The 14,051-nt window shown below is 38.1% G+C and overlaps 1 protein-coding gene across 1 annotated transcript in view; it reads right to left on the bottom strand.

Annotated features, from left to right (window-relative positions):
* The window catches only part of LOC144245678 (ubiquitin carboxyl-terminal hydrolase 9X-like), a 137,960-nt gene that overhangs the window by 15,238 nt on the left and 108,671 nt on the right, over window positions 1-14,051 (bottom strand). Inside the window, 3 exon segments of the mRNA XM_077781009.1 lie at window positions 4,836-4,966; window positions 6,113-6,265; window positions 11,611-11,724. Of these exon segments, the coding sequence (XP_077637135.1) occupies window positions 4,836-4,966; window positions 6,113-6,265; window positions 11,611-11,724 (398 nt within the window).

Below are 14,051 nucleotides of genomic sequence, written 5' to 3'. Positions count from 1 at the left end.
GGACTTCCATGATGTTTATAATTTTTATTTAATGCCCAGAACTTCCTTACTTGTTGAGTTGTTACTGTAATAAAAGATGGTCCATTATCACTTTGGATAAAAGTAGGGACTTCATAACTTGGATATAACTTCCTTAAGGAACACTTTGGCAACCTTCTCAGTTCATGTGGGAAAAGCCTCCACTTAGCCCGAGGAGGTGTACACAAAGACTAGTAAGCATTGAAAGCTTCCAGTAGTTTGTGGCATTTGGGTGAAATTAGTGTGCCAGTCATAACGAGGGCATTTTCCTATATGTTGTATTCCCACTGGCAAATTTATTTCATTTTATTCTTTAGGCAACAGGACAAATCTGAACAATTATATGGGTAGTTTGCTATAATTGAGGTCCCCTAAGATATGATCTCAAGGGTGAAACAAAAGGTCACGCCAAGTCTTCAGCAATATCACAGTACCATGCAAATTGATTTCCATTAGTAAGTAGAGTCCTACCTATCAAATCCATATTCCTCTACCCTTTTGTTATCCTCATCTGAGTACACAGGAGTAAATAAAATCAAATCCATTTGAAGCAATAAGGGTTCTTCAAGTTGAAGACTGGCTGTTGCTCATTTGTTGGCTCTAACTGCTGCTTGATTACCTTGAACCACAAAGGAGTCTAATTTTTTGTACCAGGTAGTACATGCTAGCCATGGCCTTTGGCTCAGATCCAGCTTGCATGACAATAAATATCTGTGGGATATATTTAATANGACAGAGGGAGACACAGAATCTGAAACAGCCTCCAGGCCCTGAGCTGTCAGCACAGAGCCCAATGCGGGGCTCGAACCCATGAACCGTGAGATCATGACCTGAGCCGAAGTCGGCCGCCCAAATGACTGAGCCACCCAGGCCCTGCGTCATGTCACCCTCTTGACAGTGCACCATCATAAGGCATATTTAGAATCTGTATAGATATTAACTTTCTTCCCATGGGAAAGATGCAGTTTGTGAGGGCTATTAATTCTGCCTTTTGTGCTAATGTTCCCTGGGGATAGGGGATTTTGAAGTACTCTTGCTTTCACAAACCCACTGGCCATTCACCATCTCATAACCTGGTTGGCACTGTTTTCAGTTAAGAAAACCATCATTGTGAACAAGTGCAAGTTCAGTCTATATCAATGGCTGGTCACATACATCAAGCTTCCTAGAATACAGTTTCAACAATTTCCAAACAATGGAAGAGAGACTTGTTTGAAAGAGAAGGCAGCACAGCAGTTGGATTTAAACAGCTCACAGTTTTAAGTTTACTTATTTATTTTGAGAGAAAGACAGAGAGCAAGTTGGGGAAGGGCAGAGAGAGGGGGAGACAGAATCCCAAGCAGACTTGGTACTGTCAGCACAGAGGATGATGTGAGTTTGGGTCCCATGAATTGTAAGATCATGACCTGAGCTGAAATCAAGTTGGATACTTAACTGAGCCACTCAGGTACCCCAAGAGCTCACAGTCTTTAAAGTGACATTTGGGTTATCAGAAAGTATTGATTGTTTAGGCTAGGGGTCAAACAATAGCTTCCCTTTATTCTAACAGTACCAACATTTGGAGGGGCATCTATGTAACAATGAGCTGTCCTAACCCTAATATGAATTTTTGTTCTCCCTGTAGTAAATCACAGGTGGCCGCCAATGCACATATCCACAAGGCAATACCTTTGTAACACTGTCCAGTTGTTTAGATAGGTAAGAGACAGGAGATGACATCTTCCCATCATTTGTGTTAGTACTCCCAAGGCCACCCTCTGCCCTTCATGTATATACGATTTAAAACTGTTTTTGTATCAGGGCGTCCTGATGTGGCAGCACTCTACTGCCCATTTTGTCTCAAAGGCCTTTTGACAATCTCAACCATATAAAGTCCTCTGAATTGGGCCCTTTTAAAGCTTCCTAAAGGAGCTTACCCTAAGGCCAAAACTCAGTATTCAGATTCTGCAAAATCAAGCCATATCCAAAACCTGCATAGTGTCTCTGGTTTCTTGCAATATCCAAATCCCAAATGGTTTGTTTGCACTAGCCACTAAACTTCAGTTCCCCTGATTTAATGGGAAATCCAGATAGGAGACTTGCTGTTTACAAATTTGAGCCACCTAGTGGAAACCTGGTACCCATACCAGGCCAGATGATTAAAAGACAGCATTTTCTAGATAATGTTCAGAATCAGGGCTTGCTATTAGCAGACCATCAACATTTGCAATAATGTATCTTGGTCTAGATGTAGTCTGTAGAAGTCCTTGGCTAGCTCCTTACTTGAATAAAGTAAGTGAATTTTTGAAGCACTGAGGGAGTACAGTCCAACAATAGTGGGTAATGACCCATTTCTGGGTCTTGGTATTCAAAGGCAAACAGCAAGTGAGACTTTCCTCCACAACACTATGAAGCATCATCCATAGACACATGGCATAGTAGTCATTAGTGTATAGATTGGGTATTGTGGGATGAATATACTAAACTAGCTCATTTATAGCTCTTAAATCTTGAACAAAGACTTATTCCTCCAAATGACTGGGAATGAGTCCATGTTATTAAGATTGATTGAAAACTGGTTGTATGGCTCCTAATGCTTTTTTATTTATGTATCTATCTATATATGTATCTGTTGATCCATCCATGCTGATGTTGATCCATCTTTTATAGACCCTGTCTAAGTGGCATCCATTACCAATGTGGGGCTTGAACTCATGTCCCTGACATCAAAAGCTGCATTGTCTATTGTTAGAGTTTGCCAGGTACCCTAATGTGTCCTCCATTAAAGGTACTCTTTAACATTAATAAATTTTGCTCCTTCTTTTAACAGTGCTAATACTGAAGTGGCTGACTTAACTTACCCACGTATCCTACCTGTCCAGATAGTGGTATTCAACTTGTTCACACATCTAAGGTGGTCCCAGGCTGCTTTATGGTCTCCATTCAATAACATCAGCTATTATGGTATTTTCAGGAGGAACTTGTGACCCCGATTGGCATTTCTCAGGTGAAAAAGTTATTTGAGCATTTAAACTGCTTTTTATAAAATATCTCACAGAACAAGAGGAACTGGACAATCACAGATGTATCAACAACTATGTCTCAACCTCTGTTAACCTCATTTACATTACAGTGGTTCTAAGAGACCACTATTGTGCCTGTCCAGTGATGCTAACCATGGACAAAGTAAAAGGACTTAATGAAGTCAGTTACTATTTAAGACCGCATAGATTTCTCCAGTATTTACCAGTCTATCACCCCATACTACACTGTTAAATATGCCTGGGGTTTTTGTGGGGCTATTCTAATAAAGGCCACTGATGTGGCTAGAAGCTCTGGGTCACTTCATTCACTTCCTTTTACCATTCTTCCCCATGAGCGACCATTTGTTTCCCAGATATTTCAATCTGGCTTTCCTTTCCTGGTCTAGAAAACCTTGAGCAATCTCACTTCCTGTGCCTTTCTTTTTTACAATAGACAATTGGTCTTTGCTCAACCTGGAATGTCCTGACTTTCCCTTTAGTTGGTTTTTCTTTCACCAGATGATAAAAGCAAAACTCAAATCAGCCTCAGCTTTTGTTCTTCCCAAGCATTATAAGTCTTATATATAATCTCCACCAAACTGGCTGGACATAGCACCTTCAACTTCACTTAGCTTTTGTCTGATGTCAGAAGAGCTCTGCCTAGCCATGTATCCTCAGGGTCCTCTTCATGTAAGTCAGTGTATTCAATTTTTTTTTAATGTTCATTAATTTCTGAGAGTGAGAGAGAGACAAAACATGAGCAGGGAGGGTCAGAGAGAGAGAGGAGACAAAGAATCCACCACAGGGTCCAGGCTCTGACCTGTCAGCACAGAGCCCGACATGGGACTTAAACCCACAAACTGTTGAGATCATGACTTGAGTTGAAGTTGGATGCTTAACCAAGCCACCCAGGCGCCCCTCAACTATTTTTTAAGGATCATCTCGATATGAAGGGTTTTTAGGTTTCCAATTTAACAAATCCGAGGCATAGAAAGGACTGTAAATCCAGTAATAAGTGATGATTTGGTCTTGTCCAATGGGTAATTGGCACAATGAAACTGCCCTATACCCACATGAGGTGGACCCTGTTGAAACTGTGTGCCCTACTGGGTCTTTGAGGTGCAGACCATGACTGCTTCTGGGTCATAACTTTGAAGTTCTTTCATTGATGGGACCCTCTCTTGACCCACCAATGAAGGATGGAGAGTTGAGAGAGAAACAGACCTAATTGCAGTGTTTTCTCCATTACCAAAAAGGAGCTACCTGAGTTACTGTAATACTTTGGATTAAAGGGATTCATTACACTCAAAGTTAACATGTCCTCATTCACTATTTTCCACGGTTAAAGAACAGTGGAACACAAATGTCAAATGCCTTTGATGTTTCCACTGTGCCATCAACTTACTGCCTAAATGTACAGCATCCCTCCTAAGCAACTGCAAATACCAATACATGCAGACTATAATCCTTTCCCTTTGCAAAAAATCCATCAGCCAAGCTCGATTACCTAAAACACCATTATCTTTTTTGACATACAATTATAGGTTAACCACCCAGACAAAATTCTCCCTAGGGGCCTGTTACACGGAATGAAAAGGATGCCCCTCATGCTATTTCACATACAAAAACTGCATGCTGTTCAACAAACCCCAAACCTTGCTGTCTAGTAGAAGCTGGTTTTCTGGCAACCAAATGGGAGGAAGAAGTCTCTGGCTTTCTCTCTTTCACAAGCCCATGACAATATGTGTGACACCTGCAACTTGAGAACCTGGGGTCTTAGACCTTACCTATAGTTTGGTAGAAGCTCTGAAATACCAGGTTCTCAAGTTTGGGGATCTGGTCTCTACAGAGTGATTCCATCCCTCCACTCCTATCAAGGGAGAGCTGGTGTGAAAACTGCTCTAGGAACCTCCAATCAAGCCATGAAGTCTCTGCAGGGGATGATCCTTGGAAGAAAGGAGATTTATATTGAAAAAATTTCATTTGATGGGACAATGGGTGGCTCAATTGGTTGATTTCTTGATTTCTGCTCAGGGGTCAATTTCACAGGAGACAGAGCCTTGCAGCAGGCTCTGTAGTCTGCTTTGGATTCTATCTGTTCTGCCCCGGCTCAAGCTCTGTCCTTCTCAAAATAAATAAACATAAAAGAGATTATGGCTTAAAAACCTTGATTTGTTATTTGCTGGCCCTCTCTCTCAAAAAACAAAAACATACAGCAAAACAAAACAAAACTCAACATTAAAAAAATTATACATGAATATAGTATGCAAAATTCTTTCTGGTGCATCTTGTTTTGATGAAATACAGTAATTTCTTTAGAAGGTAGCGGAATTGGGCTATATTTAAAAAAAAAAAAAATTTTTTTTTAAGAGGTAGAGAGAGAATTCCAAGCAGGCTGTGCAAATATCAGTCCAGTGTGTCATTCACCACAGGACTCAGTCTCACCAATCCTGAGATCATGACCTGAGCTTAGATGCAAAGTCCCACCTTAACCAACCCAGGCCTCCTGTGGGCTACATTTGTTTCATATGAGATGTTGGCTAAAACTATCTTTTTGTGTTTTTCACCTTTAAGGAATCTCTTCAAAACTTTCATTCTATAAAATTTTTTAGCGCTAAGATAGCAGGTGGAAGGGATAGAGTGGGCAGATGGGCAGGGAAGAGACAGACTGAGGCAGGCTCAAGGAATTCCTATGTTGCAGCTGCCCTCCTGGTTCCCTGCCCCTAAAGAGCCAAGAGGAGCCACACTTGTGACCTAACCCTTTCCAGTATTCCAGAATGTCAGCAAGTATTCAGTGCAGGAAGGGGTCTGTCACTCATAAGTGGCCCAGGAATCTCATTGGCTGACATTGGCTGCAGTGGTGCATTGTTCACGGCTGGGTCCCCAGGTTCAGCAGTGCTGGCTGAAGGCCCCACATGTACTTTCCATAGGTCTCCTGAGTCCGAGGTGGGGACCCAATGAAGCACCAAGGAAAGGTCATGTTCAAGTATGACCCTAGAGCAGCTCTCTTGCCTCTATTATTGACAGGAAGAGGAAATCTTGGGAGTTGGGAGATTGATGTGTACAAACTCAGACATGGACAGTAATGATACCTGGGCAGCTAGGGTCAATAAGTTGCTGGCTAATTGTTATAAATCCACTGAGGTTTTCATCTCTGACCTGTTTAATAAGATCTGGGACACGCAGAAGCTGAGGACACCCTAGAAATAAGAGTCCTTGGCCCAGGTAAACAGTGACAATTGCTGCTGAAAACAGCAAAACCAGGTTGTGGTATTGCCCATCTTCAAGACCGTGGATGTCTTCTCTGCTCCTTCAGTTTTTTCTACCACCTCCATTTTCCAGCTTTTGGTTTTTTACTGTTATTAAACCAATGGGACATTTTGTGTTTTTATATTGGCTCTGCATTGAAGCCCTTAGTAAAGCTAGGCTATGCCTTTGGTGCAGCTAAAAAACAAATTTTAGTGGTGTAGGGCTATTTCCCATTTAAATTTTATACAGCCATGGACAGTGAGTTAAGATGTAGTACTTTAAAATACAGACCCAAATTCGAAAGGATTAAGCTTGACTGTCTTCCTCTTATTTAAAAAAAATTTTTTTTTAATGTCTTATTTATTCTGAGAGAGAGACAGCATGAGCAGAGGAAGGTCAGAGAGAGAGGAAGACACAGAATCTGAAGCAGACTCCAGGCTCTGAGCTGTCAGCACAGAGCCTTGATGCACGGTTCGAAACCTCGAACTACAAGATCATGACCTGAGCTGAAGCTGGACACCCAACCAACTGAGCTACCCAGGCACCCCGTCTCTATTTTTTAAAAAAATGTACTGTTAAGTAAATCTCTATATCTAACATGTGGCTCAAATTTACAACTTACTGATCAAGAGGTAGACACTGAACCAAACGAGCCAGCCAGATGCCCCTCCTTGGAGATAATTTCTAAGCTATATAACACCCTGGTAATAATGTGTTAACATATGGAAACTGGAATAAGTAGTAAACTGTGATTTTTTACACGGGGGTGTTTACTCCACATGGTATTAGTTGACCTTTAGAGAGGCCGCAAATCATTTTAGCCATGTTAAGTAGTCTACTATGTCTAAGTGACTGAATCCCAATATAAACTGGAGAACAANNNCCAATATAAACTGGACAGCAAGGCACAGATGAGTTTTTTTGCTCATGCAGTTGTTTGTATTCCTCCATATTGCTGGGAGAAGTTAGTGCTATCCACAACTCCAGTTACAAAGGGCAACAGCTTTATTTTTAAGTAGACTTCATGCACAACCCTGAGCTTGAACTTACAGCCCTGAGATCAATACCTGTGCTGAGATCAGACATTTAACTGACTGAGCCACCCAGGTACCCTGAGGACAAGAGCTTTAAAATGTATTTTCCAAACTCTATTGCACATATGTCTTCTCTTGGCTGGTATTAATCTGTATCTTTTTATTGTAATACACCATAAATGATGTTATAATAGCTTTCAATGAGTTGAGAGTCTTCATAGTGAATTATTAAGTAATTAAATCCTAGGATAATTTCGGACAACTTGTTACCTCTGTTGTCAGAAATGATTAGCAAGAATGGCTCTGACTCACTAAAACAATTGGTTTGGAAAGAGGAAGAAGGCGGGAGTTAACAAACCTTTGATTCCTGGGAGATAACAAAGCCACCCATGGAATGGGACTACTGCTGTCCAGACATTGCACACTGATGGTAAGTGTTTCCAATGTAATTAGAAATGGTCTGACCCATCCTAGATTATTGACTGATAGATATTTAAGAAAACTTAAGAGAGTAATAAATATACAATTCTTGGTGTATTGGGGCAGATTCTGTAAGATATGGAATGAGGGACATCTGGGTGGTTCAGTCAGGTAAAGCACCCGACTTTGGGTCAGGTTATGATCTCAGGGATTGTTAGTTTGACCTCCATGTCGGGCTCTGTGCCAACAGCTCAGAGCCTTGAACCTGTTTCAGATTCTGTGTCTCCCTCTCTCCCTGCCTCTCCCGTTTATGCACTGTCTCTCTCTCTCTCAAAACTAAACATTAAAAAAGTACCCATTTGAATTTCATATGCTACAATTTTTCTCAAATGCAAATGTAATACAATAAAAAGTTAAAAATATAGTCTCTGTGGTTTTAAATTTGCTAGTATTACAAAAAACCTAAGAGAATAAATTATTTATTGAATACATTTAGTGGAAATAAATGTTCTCCTTCAATCTATTTCTTAAATTTAAAAATAATTTTTAATGTTTATTTGGAAAAATACAGAGGTAGTGTTAGCAGGGGAGGGACAGAGAGGGAGACTTGGGAGAATCCCAAGCAGGCTTCATGCCGTCAATCTGCCCCTGCTTAAACTCACTAAACTGTGAGATTTTGACCTGAACTGAAACAAAGAGATGGATGCCAAATGAACCACCCAGGCACACCTAATTATAAGTGTATTTTTAAATTCAGGGGCACCTCAGTCAGTTGGGCATCTGACTCTAGATCTCTACTCAGGTAATTATTTCATGATTCATGGGATCAAGACCCTGCATCGGGCTGTACTCAGTGTGGACCCTACTTAGCATTTTCTGTGTCACATCCATACTCACACTAGCTCTCAAAACAAAGAAACAAATAAAAACTAAGTATATTTCTTAGTTCAGGTGAATATAGGCTTTTTGTCTAAGAATTCCTTATTAATCCAAATTGAAATATCACTGAAGTATATTTAAGGTCTTTAAGACCTCAAAATCAGTATTTGTATGGCCATTCACTGACATCCATAGAACAGAAAAGTGTTTTTAGGTACTTGACATGAACAGTATGAGATACAGCTGAACAAGGCTGAAATTTGCCTTCATATTTCAGGTATAGATTTTGGATCTATGGACACTCATATTCTGTTTTTTATTTCTGGTGGCAATTCTGCTGTTTAAAAAATGGGGAAAATGCTTAGTGCTGCCTAGTGCTCTTATGGCTTAAAGAGAAATCACAATTTATGTTTTAGAGAGAATAAATGTGTACATCAGCAGGAGAGACGGTGAGACAGAGGGGAAGAAAGAGAATCTCAGGCAGTCTCCATGGCCAGCAACAGAGCCTGACCAGAGGCACGTGATCGAAAAACCTGAGCCAAAATCAAGTCAGATTCTTAAGCAAATGAGCCACCCAAACACCTAGAGAATTTAAATTTTAGTTAAGAATGTTTTAAAAATGAGTTTTGGTGCTGTTGGCATTGAGTTCAATATTAAATGAAGAATCTTTCAAGAGAAACACAAAACAAGGTTATGTACTGATAGGTTGATGAAATTGTAAATAGAAATTTGTAGGATCCTAACTCAGCATTTCTCTAAGGAACACAGGCTCAATATTCGTTAACTCAAGTGTTCCCAGTGACTCTAGAGAAGACAACAAATGTAAATAACTAACTATAAAAATGTGATACTAGTAAAAGACAAATTTTGGAATTTTTCAAGTGCCAATAGTTTTTCTTTTTTCTAAATCCATAAGGGCAAAGAAAAAAAACATTTAAAGCACAAAAACTCAGTGTGTGTGAAATGCTGAATTCAGTGTCATGCCAAAATGTGTTATGCAAATAGTTAATTTTAATTAAAGTGTACTGCTTAAGAACAAAATAATAAACAAAAACGAAGAAACAGAATTCTTCTTAAATCAAATTCTATTTGTGAATTCAGCAAAATAATTTCTATAAAACAAAACAGCAAAATACTTAAATAGTATAGGACAGGCTGTATCTATTTGCAGGGTTATTTGGTTTTTAGACAGTTTCCAAAATATTACACACATTCAGAATTACCAATTCTGCTTAAATATAGTATTAACTCATGACTTTTGAAGAATTGTGAAACAAATGTTTATTCTAAAATAGTACTTCAGAATATTAACGAACCAGAAATTTATGTTTTAATTAAACCCCACAACAGTAAGAGTTTTGGAATGGAAAAAATAACTGGGACAATTCTTGCTTTCAAGTAAAACTGGACTGACCAGAAAACCAGCCAGATATCTAGGCGCAATGGCACTTCAAAATATTGAGGGATTCTGATGATGTTCACTTCAGTGGGCTTCTGCAGAAGTTCCACCTAATAAACTCTAACATAAAACAAAACAAGGACACAAAATACAGTTGTCTATTATGCTCCACACATTCTGGCACAGCAAAAGTTTGCATATTCATTTTAATGTTTTAAAATTCCTCTTATCAATACTTTCATATTGTTTATGCCATCAAGAGATTGAAATGTCAAACTTTAAATACAATGAATAAATGAATAACTAAAAACTTCTGGTTTGTCACATTTCTTCTCCTCCTGTTTTATATTTATTCTAAGTGTAAGAAATAAAGCCTCTGGGTAACACAACTGTCACTTTGGGGAAACTGCTATATCCCAGTAATTTTGTTTTTTATTGGCTACACAAATTTACTGTGAGGCCATGCTACATGTTATAGCATAATTATAGTTTTAAATTAATCAGAATAAAAAGGTAATGAAAAATACCCAGAAACAATGTTACATCACCAATTTTTCCACATCATCCATATAATTCAAAGGTTACCAATCAGCCTTATATAGCTCTAGTAACTAAGAATTAACGAGAAACCAACAGTGTAATTGATATGGATGGGCTGTTTTATAAGACTTCTTACTTCTTCATAAAAAAAAATTTTCTTGGTTAAGAATTAACAGTCAAACATTAATATACTATATACNCTGAGTGCATGGTCTTAAAGGAAACAGTTAATGATAGGCATTTTACTGATCCTTCATTTGAGATGAGGGTAGTTCTTCATTGCCTTCATAATTTTCTTGTGTGCGCTGGCCAGTTTTTTGATGGTTGTTCAAGTGATGTGCTGCTGGCCCTGTATACGGCTGTCCATGCACATGATTATTCTGAGAGGGTGAAAAAAACTTGCATGTCAAATTTTTCACATATTAAAATGAAAAAGTATTGGCTACAGTTTGTCTAAAAATAGACACATTACTTACAGGAACTTATCTTTTAAAAACAGTCATGCTGTAGTTACAAAGTAACATACAAATCAATTCTGACATTATAAGGAATTTATCATATAATAAACTGTTTTGAAAATGTGAGTTTATGATAAAATGATCTGTATTTACAAAGGAAGTATTTTAAAACTGTTTTTGACCCAAATGCTACACTTAAAAGAACTGGTCCTCTGAGTATATTCCCTAGACCAGCAGCAACAGCATNCGACTAAGCCACCCAGGCGCCCCTGTTTTATTTATTTCTGAGAGAGAAAGAGAGAGAGAGAGAGGAGGGGAGGGAAAGAGAGAGAGAGGGAGATACAGAATCAGGAACAGACTGGGGCTCAAGCCTATGAACCATGAGTTCATGGCCTAACCCAAAGTCAAACGTTTAACAGACTGAGCCACCCAGGTGCCTCAGTCCTCTCCCATCNTTAAGATTTCCCTTACCCTTGAAAAGAAAATAAAACTATCTGAAAAAATTTAGAGTAATTTTCAATGTTAACTTAAATTCCACATCCAAATTTCACAAGTCTTCAATGGCAGTCCTTAAGTATGATACAGATTATTACATGATTTAATANCCATACATTTTATACACTGGTATGCTCTTTTTTGATAGTGATTCTTAGAGCGCTGGATTGTATCAAACAAACCATCTCGATCATCTGGGATTCCTTTAAGTGCATTATGAATTCTAAAAAAGAACCAGATACAAAAATGTATAATATCTAGTACTAACACTGTGCCTAGTTAGTACCATTCAATACATGTTTTGATGTAGTCATCTAATATATTTAACTCTAGAGTAACTGAGTATGTACTACTATAAACCTATTTAACAGATGAAAATTAAGTACAGAATTCAGCTTGCCTAATATAAAAACTAGGAAGTTGGTGAGATGGCTAAAGTGTAACTTGAGAGTCTGAAGTCTTACCTAAATTGTCAATTCAAAATTATTTTTCTATCTTACAATTTAAGTGCATTATCAATAATAAACTAAGGATATCAACACTACATTAGATTTGTTAAAGTTAATTACAACTATGTCTGCATGACTACTTCAGATTAACTTACTCTGGAGTTAGATCATTTTTTAAATTTATTTTATTTATTATTTGGAGAGAAGTGTGCAAGCAGGGATGAGGGTAGCAGAAGAGTGGAAGAATCATTTTCCTTTTTTTAAAGTTTATTTGTTGGGGATACCTCAGTCAATTAAACCTCTGTCTTTTTCTCAGGTCGTGATCTCATGGCTGGTGAGTTTGGGCCCTGTGTTGGGGTCATTCTTGACAGCTCAGAGCCTGGAGCCTGCTTCAGATTTTGTCTCTAAATTTTTTTTGTACCTTTATTTTTATTTGTGAGTGATGGGAGAGAGACAGAGCATGAGCCAGGAAGGGACTGACAGACAGAGAGACATGGAATCTGAAGCAAGCTCCGGGCTCTGAGCTGTCAGCACAGAGACCACTGTGGGGCTTGAACTCATGAACCATGAGACCATGACCTGAGCTGAAGTCAGATCCTTAACCAGTGTTTGTTTATCAGAGAGAGAGAGCATGTGTGTGTGAGAACAAGCAGGGGAGGGGCAGGGGGAGCAATCTCACTCTGCTGCTTAAACCTATGACACTGGGGGATCATGACTTGAGCCGAAATCAAGAATAGTACACTCAACTGACTGAGCCACACAAGTGCCCTCAGATAATTTTTTTAAGGCTGCAGATTCTAGTGACTATGTAAGAGGATGTAATGTGACAGTACAAAATGAAACTGAAAGCTACTCATTAAAATAAATGCATGGTGGATAAAGCAATCTGTTTGGCAAGAGTACAACTTGGCTCATGAATGATTTCATTGCAGTTATAACCAAATCTCAGAATAACATTTTACAGCCACTTATTTCTTGTTCTTTTAAAAACAAAATTATTTATGGGCAAAAACATGCCCTATTTCTTGTCTCTGAGGACCTAATTTAGAAAACTCTACTTTTCACTATTTACTTCGTTACTTGATTTATATTACATCATTATATTCCAAATCAAAAGCAACTTTTTAGTTCTGTGACTTTTTAAAGTTTATTTAGTTTGGTAATATCTACCTTCATTGAGGGATTTGAACTCAGAACCCCAATATCAAGAGCTGCATTCCAAGCCACACCACCATTACTTCAACTGCTTATTATATATCATTGTGATCCATACTGTGTTTGTCCTGTTGTCTTGGCAAGTAGTAGATACTTTGTAAATATCACTTATTGCTTACTGAATAAACTAGATGTTCATTAAACAAAACCTTATGGCTCATAATAAAAATAGTTTACTTATTCACAAATTCTGCAATTTTATGTATTAATCCAGAATTTTTACTTTTACTATTATTACTTCCTTGGGTGAAACAAGAAGGCTGAGGGGAACAGTGAGATCAGGACCTGAGCCGAAACCAAAATTCTGATGCTTAACCAACTGAGCCATCCTGGGACTCTGACATTTTATAAGATGCTTATTTTAATGGGATGTAATTTTTACTTCTTTTAGTGTAAAGACCTTATTTTGTTTACTGTATGTATGGTTTAAACACATGAATCACGCTCAGCCTTCTTGTCTAAAATTGAATCTTAAATTCAAGACTGTAATGAGTAAACACTACAAATTTATTAAAAAAAAGTGTAAGGTTATTTTGAGGTTTTTCTCTTACTGATATGACTAGTGGGCGAGAAGTTGTTATATTTATTACCTTAAAAAAACTATGATAAAATATACAATAATGCCAGTGTGAAGAAAAGTAGGCATCACCTGGCAGAACTGGGAAATCAATTCTAAATCATCACTTATAGACTAAATTATATGGCAAAAACACATAGAGGAATTTGGGGGAGTTTATAAAGTTTATAAAGACTTGTTAGTAAAGTAACTTTAGTTCTAAAGAGCTATCACTTTTTAATCTTCATGTACTTATACAATCCACTAACAAAGTAGGAATTACTTTCAGATAACTGTTACCTAACATAAATAATTAAAAGTAAGTATAATCTAATAA

Source organism: Crocuta crocuta, unplaced genomic scaffold, assembly GCF_008692635.1.
Source record: "Crocuta crocuta isolate KB4526 unplaced genomic scaffold, BGI_CrCroc_1.0 scaffold2088, whole genome shotgun sequence".
Taxonomy (NCBI): domain Eukaryota; kingdom Metazoa; phylum Chordata; class Mammalia; order Carnivora; family Hyaenidae; genus Crocuta; species Crocuta crocuta.
This window is presented reverse-complemented; position numbering and strand designations above follow the sequence as displayed.